At 36.7% G+C, this 20,668-nt stretch overlaps 1 protein-coding gene across 1 annotated transcript in view; it reads right to left on the reverse strand.

Moving 5' to 3' along the window:
• Btaf1 (B-TFIID TATA-box binding protein associated factor 1) overlaps positions 1-20,668 on the reverse strand; it is an 84,592-nt gene that overhangs the window by 18,261 nt on the left and 45,663 nt on the right. The window contains exons 15-27 of the mRNA XM_048338693.1: positions 19,339-19,443; positions 17,951-18,100; positions 17,591-17,733; positions 16,416-16,590; positions 14,270-14,473; positions 9,362-9,788; positions 7,374-7,564; positions 5,617-5,770; positions 5,063-5,172; positions 3,616-3,817; positions 2,265-2,413; positions 665-817; positions 23-144 (exon numbers count right to left, since the gene is read on the reverse strand). Coding sequence (XP_048194650.1) covers positions 23-144; positions 665-817; positions 2,265-2,413; positions 3,616-3,817; positions 5,063-5,172; positions 5,617-5,770; positions 7,374-7,564; positions 9,362-9,788; positions 14,270-14,473; positions 16,416-16,590; positions 17,591-17,733; positions 17,951-18,100; positions 19,339-19,443 — 2,285 coding nt within the window. The remainder of the gene's footprint in view (positions 1-22; positions 145-664; positions 818-2,264; positions 2,414-3,615; positions 3,818-5,062; positions 5,173-5,616; positions 5,771-7,373; positions 7,565-9,361; positions 9,789-14,269; positions 14,474-16,415; positions 16,591-17,590; positions 17,734-17,950; positions 18,101-19,338; positions 19,444-20,668) is intronic.

Below are 20,668 nucleotides of genomic sequence, written 5' to 3' on the forward strand. Positions count from 1 at the left end.
ATTTTAAAATATTTTACTTTACCTCTGACAGTGATCGCCTGCTAGAATGCAGATGGACTGTAAAGTTTTTCCTAGGCCCATGTCATCACACAAAATTCCATGAAGTTTATACTTGTTAAGAAATGCTAACCAGTTCACACCATCCTGTAGGGTTGGAGACATCAAAGAAAATTATAGATATAAACAGATCACAAAAGTTTTTTCCTGTAAGAAAAGTTAGCATGCCTACAATCTTTATATAAGCAAAAGAGAAATAGTTAAGACACTAAACACAAGATTTGATTTGATTAAATCAATTATAAAAACCCTGGAAGGTACATCTGAAAGAATAGTGGCCTCTCATATGTACAAGATTAAGTATTTTTTTTAAGTTTTTATTATAAAACTGATGTACAGAGAGGTTACAGTTTCACACGTTAGGCATTGGATACATTTCTTGTACTGTTTGTTACCTTGTCCCTCATACCCCCCTCCCCCCTCCTCCTGTCCCCCCCTGAGGTGTTCAGTTCACTTACACCAAACAGTTTTGCAAGTATTGCTTTTGTTGTTGTTTCTCGTATTTTACCCTTTGTCTCTCAATTTTGGTATTCCCTTTGAATTTCCTAATTCTAATACCAGTACACACTGTTTCCCATACACTCAGAAGATTAAGTATTAACCTTACCTGCTGATATTTCCGTAGTTCAGCATTAATTGGTACTGGAATTTTGTAGTTTTCTAATTTTTTTCCATCTAACAGTTGTTCCAAAAAGTGTCGCTCTTTCGCTTTCATTTGGATTAGTTCTTCTGACATGTTTGGAGGATCTGGAATGCCTGCCTAAAATGATTGTTTTAATGTATTAAAAACTACTCAATTTTTATTTTTTTTAATATTAATTTATTGAGCTGGGCAATGATGGCTCACACTTCTTGCCAGTCCTGGGGCTTGGACTCAGGGCCTGAGCACTGTCCCTGGCTTCTTTTTGCTCAAGGCTAGCACTCTGCCACTTGAGCCACAGTGCCACTTCTGGCCGTTTCCTGTATATATGTGGTGCTAAGGAATTGAACCCAGGGCCTCATGTATACGAGGCAAACACTCTTGCCACTAGGCCATATCCCCAGACCTCAATTTTTATTTTTTGAGACAAGACTTAACTATAGGCCTTGGCTGTTGAGTCACAACTTTTTTATCTTAAAGTATCAAGTAAATTCATAACTTAATAATAAACACACAGAATAAGAAGCAAGCCATAACAAGTCTAAAGACTTTAAAAGTCTTTACATGAACTTTAAGGTACTTTAAAGCTATAAGTTTCCTCTTTTAGCAAAGAGGCAAACCTAGTTATGTAGTTTATTTTAAATTAAATGCTGTTAATAAAAACCTCACAATTAGATTTCAAAATGTGGTTTTCAAGGCCCCAGTGAGATTCCAAAGTATTTCATAACAAAGAAAGTACTGGATTTTTTCATTGTTGACATTCATGAAAATGCCTGTGCCTCAGAAGGAATCAAGGTAGGGCACCAAAATGTGCCAGGCATCACTGCATTCCTTACAGACATGCACCAGCGTTTTCTAATATAGCCAGTTTCACTTTTAACATGCCCCGATAAAGTACTAAATATAACTGTTACCAAACAGCAACCCTTAAGTACACAACCTTTATAACATCCTGTGACATGAAATGTGCAATATACATAAAGTACTTCTGCTCTTTGTTAAAATTCAATATACTGAGGAAAAGACCTTGTAGAATTATTTAAATGGTGTACAGAACTAGCTATTATTTTTTTTTCAAGTCCTCAGTACTCTAAATTACTCCTGAATGCATACAACCTTATGTTTCATTAGTGTGATATGTCATATTTGTAAAATACTGCTTTATGGCTGGGAATAATGGCCTACACCTGTAATCCCAGCTATTAGGAGGTGGAGGTTAAGAGAATCCTGGTTCAGGGGCTGGGAATATGGCCTAGTGGCAAGAATGTTTGCCTTGTATACATGAAAGCCCTGGGTTCGATTCCTCAGCGCCACATATATAAAAAAGCCCAGAAGTGGCGCTGTGGCTCAAGATGTAGAGTGCTAGCCATGAGCAAAAAGAAGCCAAGGATAGTGCTCAGGCCCTGAGTCCAAGGCCCAGGAAAATTAACACTGATTCAATTTAATTCTTGCAGCATTAACATTTTCAAAACAAGGCCCCTTTTTAACCTGTGTGTTCTTTAGGAAGTATAACTATTATGAAACTACAGAAAATATTAAATCCATAAACCAAATGTCTTCAACTTACCTCAAGTGGCATGAGCCTAATTAGTGTTGCAAAACATTGGGTGGCCATAAATCTTACACTGTCTGTCTGGTCACTCATTCTTCCCAACACAGGAACAACTAAAAGGACAATGTATGGAACAATACCAACGTCCAGTTGTTCCATTACACCTTAACAAGTAATTAAGGAAAGTTTGATATAGTTTCCAAGTAGATGTTTTCCCAAACAAATCAATGTAACAAGACTGCAACTCTGAACAAGTCCTTCATTTTTTTCATCTGTACTATGAGGGAATAGAATGACTATCCCTCCAGAGCTATGACCCAATTACAACACTATTTGAACACTACTGTTCATTGGAAAACATTATTTAACTTTCTTATAATTAAAGATATAAAATCACATTTCTATCCAAAGAAGACTAGAGGAAATTTTACTAAAAATATCTTAATAAATTTCTTGAAGTTTCTATAATTTCAGTGTCAGAATAAATGAAGCCATGTTAGAAGCAAGGGAGCACAACTTGGTGTCACTCAAAGATTAATTCCAAATTTCTCACCAGAATCTTGACAATCACCAACTGGATATATTAGATCTAGGTAAGTGCAGTCCTTCTGTAATCTTCAATATTTTGAACCAGAGTTTCTACTGATCTGATCTTCATCTTTCTTGCTCTGAGACATTTCTTTCAGATACTTTTGAGTTAAAGAATGGCTGCCATGTCTTTAACAAAAACATGCCAATGTATTTCTAATTTTCTAGTGTATTTTAGTCCTCTTGTCCCAATAAAATGAGCAGCTTGGAAACACTATATGCTTATAACAATGTAGTATCTGAATAATATTAATAAAGCATCAATTATAAACCCAAAACCCCAGTTCTGTTACTAAATATGCAGTTTTGAAAGTACATAAAACCATTTTGCATGTTAAAAAGTTGTCTTTAGGGGCTGGGGATATGGCCTAGTGGCAAGAGTGCTTGCCTCCTATACATGAGGCCCTGGGTTCAATTCCCCAGCACCACATATACAGAAAATGGCCAGAAGTGGCGCTGTGGCTCAAGTGGCAGAGTGCTAGCCTTAAGCAAAAAGAAGCCAGGGACAGTGCTCAGGCCCTGAGTCCAGTCCCCAGGACTGGCCAAAAAAAAAAAAAAAAAAAAAAAAAAGTTGTCTTTAAAATTCATATTTAAAGTCTTTTTACTGTAATATATATAAATATATATGTACATTTGTAACATCCTTGTAATTAAATAGGTCAAAATAAGTTTTCTTCTTGGAACAGAGCAGATTTTTTTAAAAGATTTTTTTCAGTAACTTTGCATCCCTAAGTAAAATGAGTAACATTTCTCAGCAGTTTGTCGAAATAAAGGATACAGGCAAGTGCTTCGATTGCACCCTCTTGTTTGACATTATCATCAATTGCTCCTAGCCACGGAAGAACCTTCTCCAAAAAGATGTTCATTGTTTCCATGGTAGCTATTTTACTCATGACTCCGACACCGCGAGCAGCCATGTGCCTCACAGCGGTGCTGGGGTACTGCAGGCACATATAAAGATGAGGCAAATGCTGCACCAGCTAAAACAGGAGAAAGGGCAATCAGAATACTATTCTCTAATATAGTATAACATCAACAGCCTATATGAACTGAGACATTCTCAGTATTACAAGTTATGCTAAACCCAAATAGTCTCCACTATCTCCAAAGATTAGGGTCAAAATATCCTCAATAGAAAATTAGTCTAAATTCACAATAAGATGTCAAAAACGTCTCAAAAGAAATGTAAAAAGGTGCAGAACTTCTCCAATGTTCAAAATGTTATCTCTTAGGTATACAGAATGCAAAAAAACAAGTAATATGTCAAAAGGTTATTTTCAAACTGAATGAAGTGGCTAGCTTATACCTGTAATCCTGGCTACTCTGAAGGCTAAGATGGGAAGAATCATAGTTTGAAACTAGCCTTGATTAAAAAAAAAAAAAAAAAAGCTAGTGAAAGCCCCTCCCAAAAGCTGGGTAAGTGGGTGCATGCCTGTCATATCCCAACTACTAGGCAAGTATAAACAAGAAGACTGAAGTCCAGGCTGGCTTGGGCCAAGTGCTCTATTTGAGAAATAAAAGCAAAAAGACTTAGGGCTATGTTTCAAGTAATACAGTGCCTAACCAGTAAGCCCATGAATTCAAACCTAGTACAGGAGGGAAAAAAAGCAATTTCAATTCTCCTGAGACTGGGGAAAGGCACCGTACATCATCAGACCCCACTAAGAGACCCCACTAAATGTGGTAGCAGTGGTTTAGGTTTTAGGTACATATATAATTGTCGTAATCTAATAGCATCCCATTATTAAATGTGGTATATGAAACAACCAGATTGCTGATGAGAACCAAATACCTGTTCAAGTTAGGCTAGGCTTACATTTCACATGAATGCAAATCACAAACCTGTGTTCTACCTTTGCCACTGACCAATTTCATCGTAGGGAGGTGGTTTTCCTCTATCTCTCAACTTACCTTTAAAGTAGATCTTATCACATATACTCTTTCTTTCTTTGGACTAGATTATTAGAATGGTCTAAATAAGGCTTAGTCTTTCTTTCTGTTTATACTTGGTCCTGTGCCATCAGAGCCCTTTCCAAAATGTCTCATATTCTAAGTTTTCTCATTGGGTTTTCTACAGTTCATGCACCCAGCACACAAGAATTGTCAGTAAAAGAAGCATCAAGTTATACTATATAATGATGAGATCAAGCTGTACTTTTCAAATCTTCTGGTTCTTTGAAGAAGACCATTTGTTTTATCTGAAATACCACATTGATATTAGTTACCAAGGGATGAAGTTCAGAATCCATTGAAGCTGCTGCTGTTTCAAAAACTTGCAGAGAATTCACCAGCTCTTGGGCAGGGCCATCTCCCTTTTCCAGGAGGGACTTTCCATCTATTCAAACATATGAAATACCTATTACTTTGCAACTCTTTTTTCAAAACCTAAAGCACACAAAATCTTTCAGTACTTCTCCCAACTAGAACAAAAATATTTTCATGACCTAATTTAAGTGTTGGAATATATTAATTATGCAATCGTGAAATTTAAAATAATGATCCATTTTAAATACTTTTCAATTTGTACTTGAAAAAATGCAAATATACAGAAAATGGAAAAAAATTATATATATGTAAGATTATATATGTGTATGTGTATATATATATAAAAACACATGCACACACATACAATACATAAATACATTTTTAAAAGCTAACTTCCATTTTAAACCACTGTCAGGGATAAATAGACATAAGGACTTTTATTTTAAATGGACATATTTAATTGATAAGGCACTAAAGTGTATTTAAAACTGAATTCAGAAAAATACATACATACCAAAATTTTTTAGGTCAATTGTATTCCTCAACGGGCCAACCATACTATCCCAGAGATGAGGCAACTTCACTGCCATTTCCCCACCAAAATGTTTCACTATAGTTGTCAAGGCAAATTCAGCTCCTCTTCGTTGGACCAGGTAAGGCTTCTGGGCCTTAATTTAAATTTTAGTTGAAATGAGAATTTCAGAAAGATACGTAATGCATTTAAAATTTTATCAAGAGGGGGCTGGGAATGTGACCTAGTTGATAGAGTGCTTGCCTAAGATGCACAAAGCCCTGGCTTTGATTCCTCAGCACCACATAAACAGAAAAGGCCAGAAGTGGCGCTGTGGCTCAAGTGGCAGAGTGCTAACCTTGAGCAAAAAGAAGCCAGGCACAGTGCTCAGGCCCTGAGTCCAAGTCCAAGCTCCAGGACTGGCAAAAAAACCAAACCAAACCAAATTTATCAAGAGAACTGAAAATCAACATCTAAGAATTATTTCTATTAACCAACAAAATATTGGATATATACATATGCATACATATTTTCCAATAATTAAAATTATACAGGCCAAAAATTCCTACATTTTTTCTAAGGTAAAATACTTTTTTTGGGGGGTTGAGGACGGAATAGAAATATATGTGCTGTTCCAGAGATAGTCCCTAAATTGTTTTTTCTTATTTCCCCCAGCCCCCCCCAAAACTTAATTAGAAGATAAAAGATGAAATGACGTAACCTTATCTATGTTCACTTAAAAGACATAATAACACATTTAAGCTATCTCTAAAAGTAGTAACTTCTTATTCAACAATAGACAAAAAACTTTGCCCTGCCTACCAAGAGCAAAGCCCTTCTCACATATCTCTCTCTCGTATATTTTAATTCATGTGGAAGAAGACCTATGAAAAATATCAGTGTAAATACCAACATGACAGCTAATTTTGACGGCATTATGGGAAAATACACAGGAAAAAAAAGACTTCACAGAATGTTTTAAAATCCAGGTGTTATTTTTAAAAGAAACTTGAAATAGACCTGGTATTAAGAACCAGTCTTACTAGTCAATTTACTGCTGAACCCACATGGGTTCCTATAGCCTGCCATGAAGAAAACCAAAACATTAACTGTAATAATAGTAGCAAAGTGCTTGCTTAGGCCATGTGAGACTCAAGGTTTGTCCCCAGAACAACAATGAGGATGATAACAGAGTGACTTTCCAAACTTTAAAAAAAATTACCCTCAGAAAAGGAATTCTCATTAGTAGGATAGAGAAAAGCTAGTTTCCTATCTCTAATATCTTCTAGAATCATGTTTAATATAATTTGACTTATATCTTCTTTACAGTCAATGCTATAGGGATTAATTCACTTACATTTATGAATAGCTATATACCCACTCTCAAGGGTTCCTTTGCCTAGGAAGATAAAAGTAAAACTGGTACAAATCACAAATGAGAAATTTAAAGAAGTTTGCTATTTTTCTCAACCATGGTGCTAGAGTATTATAAAAGGCTATATACCACGGCTGGGAAGGTGGCTTAGTGGTAGAGTACTTGCCTAGCATGCATGAAGCCTTGAGTTTGATTCCTTAGTATCACGGAAAAAGCCAGAAGTGGTGCTGTGGCTCAAGTATATAAGTTTAGGGGCAGTGCCCAGACCCTGAGCTCAAGCCCCAGGACTGAAGGCTATACGAGTCCTTTCATTTTAAGTACAAAAGTACAACCAGAAGCGGGTCAAACAACTCATCTGTAAAAATCAAAGTAAAAAACTGCTTACCTCATCAAGTTCAACAAGGATATTCCCACTACTTCCTGCAGGAAAATCCGCTATTTGAGCTTTTACTGCTTTGGGGGTAGGACCTCGCCTACTGGTGATAGCAAAAGCAGCTTTCTGGTGCCTGTACAGTGTAATTATACCTCTGTGCTTGGTGACGGTATGATGCATTCCATCTTTTTCTGAGTTGGGTCCTATAAAAAAGTTAATCATAAGTGACCAAATATTGTTCTTCTCCAAAAAAGAGAGACTATAATAAAATACCTTAATTTTTATAAGCTGGTGACATTTTATTTTAGACAACAAAATGGTAACAACAGACTACTGTTTGGGCTTTTTCCTAACAAGTTATCAAGTTGTAGAATTAATAAAGAATATCATCTGCAAGAATTACTATATCAACAAAAGAAACATTTCAAAAGTTTCAAGCAAGTTTCCTCTTAAAAGTTTATTGTTGGGGCTGGGGATATAGCCTAGCGGCAAGAGTGCTTGCCTCGTATACATGAGGCCCTGGGTTCAATTCCCCAGCACCACATATACAGAAAAAAATGGCCAGAAGCGGCGCTGTGGCTCAAGTGGCAGAGTGCTAGCCTTGAGCTAATAGAAGCCAGGGACAGTGCTCAGGCCCTGAGTCCAAGACCCAGGACTGGCCGAAAAAAAAAAAAAAAGATTATTGTCATCATGAAACCAGACATTAACTACTGCAAAATACAGCTACTTCACATGTGACTAAAAGGAGAGGCAGCAGGGCACCTCTGGTTCTCGTCTGTAATCTGAAGATCACAGTTTGAAGCCAGCCAGGCAGGAAAAGTGCATGAGGTTATTATCTCCAGTTAACTACACAAAAAAACAGAAATAGAGCTGTGGAACAAGTGATAGAGCACTAGCCTTGAGCAAAAAAGCTCAGGGACAGTGCACAGGCCCTGAGTTCAAGCTCCAGGCCTAGTTTTTTTTTTTTTTTTAAAGTGTTGGGAGTGGGGAGTGATGACCCTACTACAATGTTACATATTAACATATGTATTCATTCAAAATGTTCTTTAAGTTCATTCACATTTTTTCAAGATTTACATATATCGCTGCAAAGTTATAGCTCTTTATATATTGAGTAATTTTACTTTCCAAAATCCTGACAAAAACAAACCATATATGACTGAAAAATATGAATTAACTCTGGTCTTTTGAGACCAACCTAATGAAAGCTGTCTTCAATGTAAACTTTTTCTGGATAAAAGAAAAAAGCTTGGTTACGTTTATCAAGAGTTCACTCATCTGACAAAACAGGCACTAAATTAATGGAAGCCAAACAATACAGAAAGAGCTTCCATTAACATTTGACACATTTTCTCGCATTATTATAAACAACAATGGTTTTCAGGGTTAAGATATGTGTGAACACAGCGCCCAGCTAAATGAAACCAATTTTTTTTTTTTTTTTTGCCAGTCCTGGAGCTTGAACTCAGGGCCTGGGCACTGTACCTGAGCTTTATTGTGCTCAAGGCTACTGTTCTACCATTGAGCCACTTCTGATATCTTATATATTTTAATCATCTTATATATCAGATATCAAGGGCTGGGAATATGGTCTAGTGGCAAGAGTGCTTGCTTCGTATACATGAAGCCCTGGGTTCAATTCCCCAGCACCACATATATAGAAAACGGCCACAAGTGGTGCTGTGGCTCAAGTGGCAGAGTGCTAGCCTTGAGCAAAAAGATATATATATATATATATATATATAAAATATATATATATATCTCGGATATCAAATAAGGTATGAATAGTTATATCCATAAGAGGGCCGAGGATGGTTGGCAGTAAATGCATATTCATGTAACAAATAATTTTGTTATAACCAAGCATTTTTCAGAATGGGAAATGGAAAAAAATGGTTCTAACATGAACTGGATTTATGCTTAAATTATACCCATGTGTAAATGAAAAGTTTAAATGGTTAATTTCTTCTCTATCCCAAACAAAAGGTTTAGATATATACCTTTAGAATTTTCCTGGCCACTTTGTGTTGGTACAGGACACGTTACACAAGGAGTTAGGTATGGATCCACACAAAGTGAACTACAGAGGTTTTTAATAATTTTCGAATTGGGGCAGGGAGTCCTTGTTGTGCACTGCTGAAGAAGTTTAGCTATGCACTGAGCTGCGTAGTTTTGCACTAGTGTATTCTCTTCTTTTTTAATTGTCTCCATGAGTGGTTTTATGACAGGATTTAATTTATCTGGAAGCTGCTGCAAGCTCACAACTGCACATGCAGCAAAAGTATGCACACGCAACTGCAGCACTTGCCACTCTTGGTTAGTCTCTGTAACTGTCATTTGGACCTGTTGTCGCTTACTATCTAACTGCTGTAACACTTGAGGATTTAAATCAAAGGTTGATGTGACTTCATTAAAAACAGTGGTGACCTAATAAAAGAAAGAAATGAAAAATTATTATAATATTACATCAATCCCAAATAGACTATAACTTCTAAGTGGCAGGCAATACATTTTTTCTAACTTGTAAGTTACACAATATTAAAATTGTTTAAATACACAGTAAGCTAAATGAATGCCTAAAGATCTCCAAAGCAAAGTTCACTTTAATCTGACTTAACATTAATAATATATTCTTTAAGACAAACATATTCTTGCTAGATGCTGGTGGCTCATGCTTATAATCCTAGCTACTCAGGAGGTTGAGATCTGAGAATCAGGGTTTCAAGCCAGCCAGGGCTGAAAAGTTCCTGTGAGACTCTTACTTCAATCAACTACTGAAAGTGGAAATGGCACTGTAGCTCAAAATGGTAGAGCACTAGCCTTGAGCAAAGAACGCAGGGATAGTGCCCAGGCCCTGAGTTCAAGCCCCACAACTGGAGGGGGAAAAAAAAAAGACATATTCTTAAGTAAAATTTATTTGAGGGAAAAATCCCATTTAACACCCACAGAGTACTTTGGTAAAATGAGAAAACAAATATAAGCTTAATTAAGGAACATAAAAATTCACAAACTTTTTTGTGAACTTTTAGGATGCTGGGGGCTTTTGGCTCACACTTGTAATCCTAACTAGTCAGGAGGCTGAGATATGAGAATCATGGCTTGAAGTTGGCCCAGTTAGAAAAGTCTATGAAAAATTTTTTTCTATTTCCTTCTGTCCTGGGGCTTGGCCCCAGAGACTGGGTACTGTCCCTGTGCTCTTTTGCTCAAGGCTAGAGCTCTACCACTTTGAGCCATGGTTCTACTTCCAGTTTTCTGTTGGTTAATCGAAGATAAGAATCTCACAAACTTTTACTACTGCCCAGGCTGGGTTTGAATGGTAATCCTCAGATCTCAGACTCCTGAGTAACTAGGATTACAGGTACAAGACACCCACGCCCAGCTGAAACTCATCTCTACGTAATCACCTGCCCAAGAGCCGTAGAGGTGTGGCTCAAGTGGTAGGGCTTTGAGTGAAAAACAACAAAACCCACAAATGAGAGCTGCAGGGCTTAGTTCAAGCCCTAGTACTGTCACACACAAAAATAAACACATAACAACAAAAAGTTTAGGATAGTTGTTGGCTAAGTGAATAGTTTTTACTAACTGAATGGACTGTTTTCCTTCTTTCCCTGACCTCACCACCAACAGAAATGCCCAAGCAATAACAGAACTATAAAAAAATAAACAAAAACGACGTAGTAGCCATTATTTTAATTACCAAGACCTTCACAAGGCTACAAAGACTATTTTACTACTTTAAAGCATCATTAAAAAAAACTGGACAGTTCCTCTAACAATTTTTTGAGATACAATCACGTGATAAAAACTGAAAGTGTACAATTCAGGACTGTGTGTGTGTGTGCGCGCACGTGCACACGCCCCAAAAGAAAACATTCATTAGCTCACATGTTATTTCCATGCAGCCCATGGAGATCACTTACCATCCTTAAAGATGTATCTATATTTTGGATGCTTCACATGAGTGGAATCATAACATATGTAGTCTTTTGCAACTAGTTTCATTAACTTGTTTTCAAGGATCATCTATGCTGTCACATGTATAATCAATTCTCCATTATATCTACTTGAGTTTTCTCTACCCTTGGCAATTATGAGTAATGATGTTCTGAATATTCATGTACATAAAGAGACTAATAGTTTGCATAAAAAAACAAGCCCTGTTTGTAAACTACAAATATCTATACATAGGTCTAGTCTAAACTTTTTTGTGTGTCAGTTAAGGGGCTTGAACTCAGGCCCTGGCACTGTCCCTGAGATTCTTTAGCTCAAAGCTAACACTCTACCACTTGAGCCACAATGCCATTTCTCTGTATATGGTACTGAGGAATCAAACCCAGGGCTAGGCATGCTAGGCAAGCACTTTACCAGAGCCATATTCCCAGCCCGTCTAAACTTTATTGACCAGAAAAACCCTAACACTGCACAACAGAGCTTTTTAACAAAGAATCAATTTTTGTTCTGTAAAAACTTTTCTATCATTTATGTGGTACTAAGGAATCAAATCCAGGGCCACATTCTGGGCAAGCACTCTACCAATAAGCCACATTACCAGCCCCCCCCCCTTTCTTTGTTTTTGTTTTAAATATAATTTTATTGTTATTTTTGTCTAGATGGTGCTGAGGAACCAAACCCAGGGCTTCATGCACACTAGGCAAGCACTAAGACATGTTCCCAGCCTTTTGTTTTGTTTTTGAAAGTTTTACTAAGTATGTAACTCAGATTGACCTAGAACTCATAATTCTCCTGGCCTACTGAGTGCAAGGATTTCAGGAACATGCCACCATGCACATCAGAATATCTAACTCTGAAGGCCTAGAAGTGATCAGTTCCGGGGTAGGAAGGTGGCTTAGTGGTAGAGTGCTTGCCTAGCATACATGAAGCTCTCTCTGGGCTCCATTCCTCGAGAACAAACAAACAGAAAAAGCCAGAAGTGGCACTGTAGCTCAAGTGGTAGAGCGCTAGCCTTGAATAAAAGAAGCTTAGGAACAGTTCCCAGGCCCTGAATTCAAGTCCTGGGACTGGCCAAAAAAAAAAAAAAAAATCAGTTCCATAATGACCAACACTGATAATGTTTAAAAAAAAAAAAAACTTAAGAAAAACGAAGTAGTCACACACATACACACACAAAAAAATCTTTTTTATCATTTGCAAATATCCAGGACTCTAAACTATAGCTGTATGACCCTGATATTCTGCTAACTACAAAGGAACAAAAGTTACATTTCACTTTTGTATTATTATCTTTAGTTGTTGCACAATGGGGTTACCATTTAACAAAGCAGTTTATGAATACAATATATCTTGATCAGTGTCGCCCCTTTCAATATTCTTACCCATCCCTCCCCTACTCATCTCTTCCCTCACTGCTAAATTTTGTAGGATTGGATTCTCATGTGCATTTTACCCCCACCCATCTTCTCTTCATTTGTCTACCCCCTTCTCCTTGACCCCACCCCATCCCTCTCAAGTATCTACTTGACAGTGTTTTGCTGAACTTTGATTTTTGCCCTTCTAAGGAATTACACTTATTTGAGATCTCCCTTGAATCTATCATATTTCAGTTAATATGTTTGTATACACTTGCATATCACCCAATTATTTACTTAAGAGTTTATAAGTTAAATCTAACTTCTACATATAAAGGAAAATATGGATCCTTTGTTTCTCTGAGCTTGACTTACTTCACTTAATTTTTTCCAAGTCTTTTCATGTTTTTACAAATGGTACAATTTCATTCTTTCTAACAGATGAGTAAAATTCCATTGTGTATATATACCACTTTTTCTTGATCCACTTGTCCATTAGGGGACACCTGGGCTGATTCTATACTTTGGCTATAGTAAATAGTGCTGCAATAAACATGGTTGTGCTGGTGGCTTTAACTGCAACCTGGTTTGTCATCTTTTAGGTAAATGACCCAGGAGTGGAATTGCTGGATCATAGGTGAATTCTATGTTTAATTTTTGGAGGAAACTCCACAATGCTTTTTAGAGTGGCTTATCAAATTTATATTTCCACCAAGAGTGTGTTAGGGTTCCCTTTGGCTGCATCCTCTCCAGCATATTATTGTTTGTATTTTTGATAATGGCCATTCTAACTGGGGTGAGGAACATTATCACTTTGAAATTATACTTTCTATTTTGCTTCCTGTGTTTCAAGTTCTACAGAAGACTCATTTGAAACAGTTACACTTCTAAAATAACTTTGAAACACTGTCATAAATGGGCTTTGCTTATGTCAATGGTCAATGACTATAGACAATTGAGGAAAGCTTCCTAATTATCCCAAAATTAATTCAATCCTTTAAGCAATGTTTATTAACTAATGTTAAAAGACAAGCAAAGGGGCTAGGAATGTGGCTTAGTGGCAGAGTGCTAGCCTTGAAGAAAAGAAGCTCAGGGACAGTGCCCAGGCCCTGAATTCAAGCCCCAGAATTGGCACACACACAAACACACACAAAAGCAACCAGACAAGATTCAATGTCTTAATGTACTAGAAAAACAGATACTAATGTAAGAGATACACAACAGAACAATCTAACACACCACTGAGGTAAAGACAAGTTGCTGATGGAATATAAAATGCTGATTCTTAGCAAAGGAGTTTACAGGAAATTAGAGCAGTCCAAGGTTGACGGTGGGTGCAAAGTAACACTATCTAAAAAAAAAAAATTAAGCAAAAAAAGACTAAGTATGGCTCTAGTAGTAGTAACTCCTATCCAGTAAAAGTGAGGCCCTGAATTTAAACCCCAGTATCATCTCCTACTCTCTGCCAAAAACTGAGTAAAGATGAAAGGCTACCAAGGCACAAACAAACTCAACGTATTTTTTGTGGTGAATAGTCATGATAAATTTCTAATCTTTATTTCATGCTCTATGTACAATCAAGAAAATTACTTCTTTACTCACCAGGTCATTAGCTTGATCTATTGTTAAAACATTGTTGTTTATTCTATTACCAACTTCAATATGTGCATCAGCTAATGATGATATAAACTGTTTACATTCATTCTGCATTCGTGTGAATGGAACAGCAATTTCATCATAATATAAATGTTCTGAAAGGATATCAAGTAAACGTGGCTGCACAGCTAGGGTAACAGCTTTACACTCCTAAAATACAACAGACAACAAATATTCAGGACAAATATATAAGTGTAAGTGTATAGCTACCTAAAACTTCACTTGCAAAAACAATCAGGTTCTAAATTTCTACTGATTTTGAATCTATGTTCTGTTATTTCACAGAACAAGTTAGTTATAGAAACCCCTAAAATTTTAATATGAATGACTACAGAACATGCATATAAAACTAATTCCACAAAACATTCTATCTTATTCTATTCTATAGTCAAAAGTTTACACATACATATATACAGTAATGATTTAAAAATAATTATAAAAATCAATCCAAAGATAACATCTGGCATGCACTAATTAAATGTTATTAAAAATTCATTATTAGATCTCTTAACAGTTTAGCCACAGCTTCACATGCTATATGGTAGAAATGGGTATATAATTTAAAAGCTACTTACCTGCCCCCAAATTTAACTAACCCTTCCCACTCTTTCTGGTTGTGGCCTGCCCCAACCAGAGGGGGGACTGGCCTCAGTGGTGAGCCATGAGGGATTCTGTGGGATCTGGGTGATCAGCCTGGGTTCACAGAGTAAATCCAGAGAAGCTCTGTGAGGGTCCAGAAACCGAACTGTCAACACTTGCTGCTGAGTCTGAGAGGCACAAAAACACAGCATCACTGCCTCTCCAGCACATTGAGTCCTGACTAAAAAACAGATGAGACTTGCTTCTTTCCAGAGGCAAAGCAGGGGTCTCAATTGCAATAGAGCATGGATGAGTTACTTTTAGATACAGCTTAGACAAAATGGTAAGAGGCAGTAACAGCAACTCTCACAGCAAGTGCAGACAGTTAAATTTCCAGAATTCCAGTAAATGGAATAAACAAAACCAGCAAGAAATTTCTTTGGTTTACAGAAGCAAATCTTAAAAGAAAATCATACTTCTTACTAGAAGTTACAGGTTAAAAGAGCTTGAAAGGAATGGTTTGCCTGGAAGTATGAAAATAGGGGTTTAAATATAAAACTTGCTTTATTCTGTAACCAAAAATTCTCCCCTTGATACTTACTCTCCATACAATTAAGAGTTCTAAAACAAAAAGGACTGAAAATGTTCTCTTTGAGGGATACAGAGAGGAAAGATTGAGCATCCAGTTTCTGTACTGCTTCTATACATAGTTTGCTTTGTTTGTCAGTTGTGAGGCTTAATCTCAGGGCCTGGGCCCTGAGCCACCTTTTTTTTTTTTTGGTCAGTAGTGGAGCTTGAACTCAGGGCCTGGACACTGTCCCTGAGCTCTTTTACTCAAGGCTAGAACACTACCACTTGGAGCCATAGCACTTTCAGTTTTTGAGAGGTTATTTGGAGGAAAGAGTCTCACAGGGACTTTCCTGCCCATGCTGGCTTTGAACCATAATCCTCAGATCTTAGCCTGTTTTGCTAAGGTTACAGGCCTGGGCCACCAGCACCTGACCTAAATACATGTTTTTAATATCAACCTTTCTTAACAAAATATGTGGTGAAGAGCAAATATTAAATATAAGTATAGCAAGCTACAGAGTGGGAAAGCTAAGAAAAAAATCTAATGTAAACAGGAGGGAAATAATATTCAATGTAATTGGAATAGTCTCCTATAACTGTTGAATTTTTTTTTCTCCTTTTGTTGATACTAGGATTGGAACTCAGGACCTCATACTTGCTTGGCTGGCACTCTACTCTACTACTTGAGCCACACCTCCAGCCCAGCTTTTTATTGGGTTATACTGGAGATGGAATCTCTCGGATTTTTCTGCCCAGATTGGCTTTGAACCTGATCCTCTGGGATCTCAGCTTCCTAAGTAGCTAGGATTAGAAGTATGAGGCAATAGTGTCTTTTTATAAAGAAAAAATTCACTTCTCTGTTGTAAAATATAAATAACCCTAAAAGCTAATGGAAATTAGTTTTACTTAATCTGTCTTTATTATTTGGGAGACATAATCTTACCTTTTGTAAAGTAGCCCATTCACAGATGACCAAAGCAACACTAATCCTCTGTAAGGCAGATTTGGAGTTCAAATGGAAGAGCAGTAACTGGCCAAGGGATTCTGCTGGTTTAATTTCTTGGGTTACCATATTTACACCTGGGTCACAAATACAGCAACAAAGTGCTCCTAACAACCTAAAACAGTGAAAAAATAAGTTAGTATTGAAATTACTTGAGGTGTAGCTTTTTTTGTTGATGATTCTCTTGTATCCCCTTCCTGTGATTGTCCCTGGGCTTTCACTGTATCTCATCTGAGTACCCTGGATACTGTACATACTGGTATTAGAACTAGGGAAGGGAAAGGGAATATCAAAATCAAGAGACAAAGGATAAAAAGACAAATGACTCCAAAAGCAATACTTACAAAACCATTTGGTGTAAACCAACTGAACAACTCATGGGGGGAGAGGGAAAGGGGAAGAGGAGGGGGGGAATGAGGGAGGAAGTAACAAATTGTACAAGAAATGTACCCACTGCCTTACATATGAAACTATAACCCCTCTGTACATCACTTTGACAACAAATAAGTAGGGGAGGGGGGAATGAGGGAGGAGGTAACAAATTGTACAAGAAATGTACCCACTGCCTTACATATGAAACTATAACCCCTCTGTACATCACTTTGACAATAAGTAATTATTTTAAAAAATAATAAAAACATATAACCCCCAAAAAAGAAATTACTTGAGGGAAAATTTTCCCTATTGAAGCCATAAATTTTCTTATAAGGGAAAACTTTATAACTTCATAAAGCATGTTTAAAAATAATTCTATTTTTAGGGACTGGGAATATGGCCTAGTGGTAGAGTACTTGCCTTGTATACATGAAGCCCTGGGTTCGATTCCTCAGCACCACATATATAGAAAAAGCCAGAAGTGGTGCTGTGGCTCAAGTGGTAGAGTGCTAGCCTTGAGCAAAAGGAAGCCAGGGACAGTGCTTAGGCCACGAGTCCAAGCCCCAGGACTAGTAAAAAAAAAAAAAAAGTAATAATTCTATTTTAAAACTGAAGACAAATAAAAATATTTACTCCTTTGAATTTTTCTTAGACTATAGATAGCATAAAAGAGGAATCCTTTGGTTAAATAACTTGTAAGACTAGACCTACATTTATGATTGACAAGGGTGAATACTCACTTGGCTGCCATCATTCTTGCCCTCATAACTACAAAATCCCTGGTGGCTGGATCTTCCATTACGGTGTCTGCACCTGCAATATACTCCTGAAGTACTTCTTTATTCTGGCTTTGTCCTTGGCGTACTTTGCCACCTGTTTTTTCCTACAGAAAAAGAAAGGAAAAATAAAAATTTAATTGGCAACACCAAATACTGTTTCCCAGTATAATATAGCTCTTTTCATAAATTTAGTGGATAAAGATTACAATTTTGGCAGAAAATGAAATTAGGTTAATGATAAAAAAATGGGTTTCTTATATGGTTACTATTTTAATAATTATGAGTTGACAATACAAATTCATCATGTCCCCCTACAGTTACCTTGGCTCTAGCTTTTACTTCTAGCAACATATTCAAATCAATAGGTAAATGAGAAGGCTGCATCATTAAGCAAAGCCAAGCACCCATCCATGGACAAGCAGCTGCTACCACATACTGAACTGAGGCCTTGCTCAACAGTTCCATCCAAACCTACAAAATAAAAGGGGAACAAAATGAAAACTTTCTCTTAATATTTAACAAATCTTAATACTAGGTTGAGGATTTATCTCAGTGGAGCAAAAGAGATCAGGAACAAAAAAATTCCAGGTCCTGAGTTCAAGCCCCACAACCAAGAAAAAAATAAATTAGCCTGAGAAACAAACATATACAGTGACCCTGCCTCAGGAACAATGTAGAATCTTCAATATTTTATAAAAATCTTGAAAAGTAGATAGATCCATAAAAATATAATAGTTGTCAAAATCTTACAAGATCAATTGAAATGCTTTTTACATATTATAAGGCTTAACATTAATTTTTTTTTTTTGGCCTGTCCTTGGCCTTGAACTCTAGGCCTAGGCTCTGACCACAACACTACTTCTGGCCTTTTACTAGTTACTAATGGGAGATAAGTTTTCCACAGACTTTCCTGCTTGGAGATAAGAGTCTCCTAGATTTTCCTGCCCAGGCTGGCTTCAAACTACGATCTTCAGATCTCAGTCTCCTGAGAAGCTAAGATTATAGATGCCGTATAGGCATCTCCTTCAAGAGATAATAGCTCCTCATAGTACTGAGCTAAATTTAGAAATGGTAACATCCTGAGATAAGTTAGAAACAGTTCAAATCTTGATTTGTGATCTTACTATCTTTATTATGCCTAATATTAAACTAGCTTGAACCAACATACAAAAATAATACCACTGTTAATCCAAGATCGTTATCAATGTTACCTTTGAGGTCAACAATTCAAGACTAATTTAATAAATTATACAGTTACAATACTACCATTTCCTGCTATAAGCTATTAAATATAGCAAATGGCAAGTGGCTCTTGCAAGATTCCAACATATGACTGATCTTGCTAAATCAAAGCAAAAGTAAAGTCTAAACTGGACTCTACATTACCAATATATCTCCCAAAATACTTTGTAGGATCTATAACCATACTGATAACAGTAAAATGACTAAAGAACAACATTCTTTTCTTTCACATTGGGACTTTCAGAGTATGTTTAATAAGTGATATAATGAGGGGAAAAAAATCATGCAAACCAGAAATTTACTATTACATAAAACTCTAGCTTTTTGTCTCATCTTGCTATATTTGCCAGACTTTTCAAATACTTTTGAATGGCTTTTAATTTCTTAAAATCTCTAACCAACAGTATAGTAAGTTGGAGAAAATGTAAATTAGTTATTAGGAAGAGTAACATGGACTCATTGTGTACCTTGTGAATAAGGTCCAGAATTTCCTGACTGCTTTCTAAAACACAAAACTGAAAAATGTGTCGAAGCATATCAGACAGGATAGGTATAAGCCAAGATGAAGAATTCTGCAAACAAAAATAGAATCCAAGTAAATTAATGAAAAACAAATTGAATCAGATAAATATAAGCTTACCTAAAGTATAAATGTGTTACATGAAAATATTGCAGTTTTATCAAAAAAGTTCACCTGGCTATAGATTTTGGTAACATTTAGAGGCAACAAGTACCCCATAGGTTACTTTAATAATTTGGAGAAATTACATAGTATACAGTCACAGGAGCTGGAAAAGGCTCAACTATTGTTAAGTCAAAATTATCTATTGATAGTTGAACAGCTCCTCATCTAGAAACAAGTCACATCAGCAAAGTCATACAGGTGACATCAGAAATCACTGCTTTTGTTAGGGAGATCAGAAAAATGATGATTATTGCTGCTGTGCTACAAGATCAGCGTTTACATTCTGTGTTAAACAGTAATGCGAGTAATGAGTTATGTAACATCCAACCTAAAAAACTGCACTTTGAGTTCACTACATATAAGGCAAATTCTTAAATTTGAGGAAGCTATGCACACTCCTTCCTTAGATAAACTTATGTATATAGGTATACCTATGTATATGGTATACCATATGCATAGTATATGTATAAAATGGTATACCACTTTGCTTCCAATTCCAGTAGGTTCTAATGTCTCCTCATACATATGAAGAACCTCAATCTAACAGATTTCTCAACAATTCCAAAGCCTGCCCAAATCAAGCAAGTAAATATCTATTGTATGCACAGAACTGTAAGAACAAGGAATCAGAAGTAATGTCATTACTTTTTAGATAATTAAAAGCAACCAAGATGTCCTTCAGCAGGTAAATAGGTGAATGAACTGTGGTATACTCATAAAATAGAATACTATTCAGTGATTAAAAACTGAGCTAAGGCTCATGAACCAGGTTCCAGAGCTCATATCTGCAAGCCTGCAAGGAGGATCCTGTGCTTTCCCCACTTCTCCCTCCCACTTTCCCTTCTTCCCTCCCTACAACCCCGCCCCCAACAAAATAAGCCAAGCACCAGTGGCTCTTACTTATAATTGTAGCTACTCAAGAGGCTGACATCTGAAGATCTCAGTTAGAAGCTAGCCCAGAGAGAAAAGTCTATGAGCCTCTTATCTCCAATTAACAAACAAAAGGCTGAAGCTAGAGTCATAAGTTCAAGGGGTAGCACACCAGCCTTGAGTGAAAAAGCTAAGGCAGAGTGGCTGGTCCCACTACATACCCACCCCCACACACCACACAC

Source organism: Perognathus longimembris, chromosome 2 (genome assembly GCF_023159225.1).
Source record: "Perognathus longimembris pacificus isolate PPM17 chromosome 2, ASM2315922v1, whole genome shotgun sequence".
Classification (NCBI taxonomy): domain Eukaryota; kingdom Metazoa; phylum Chordata; class Mammalia; order Rodentia; family Heteromyidae; genus Perognathus; species Perognathus longimembris.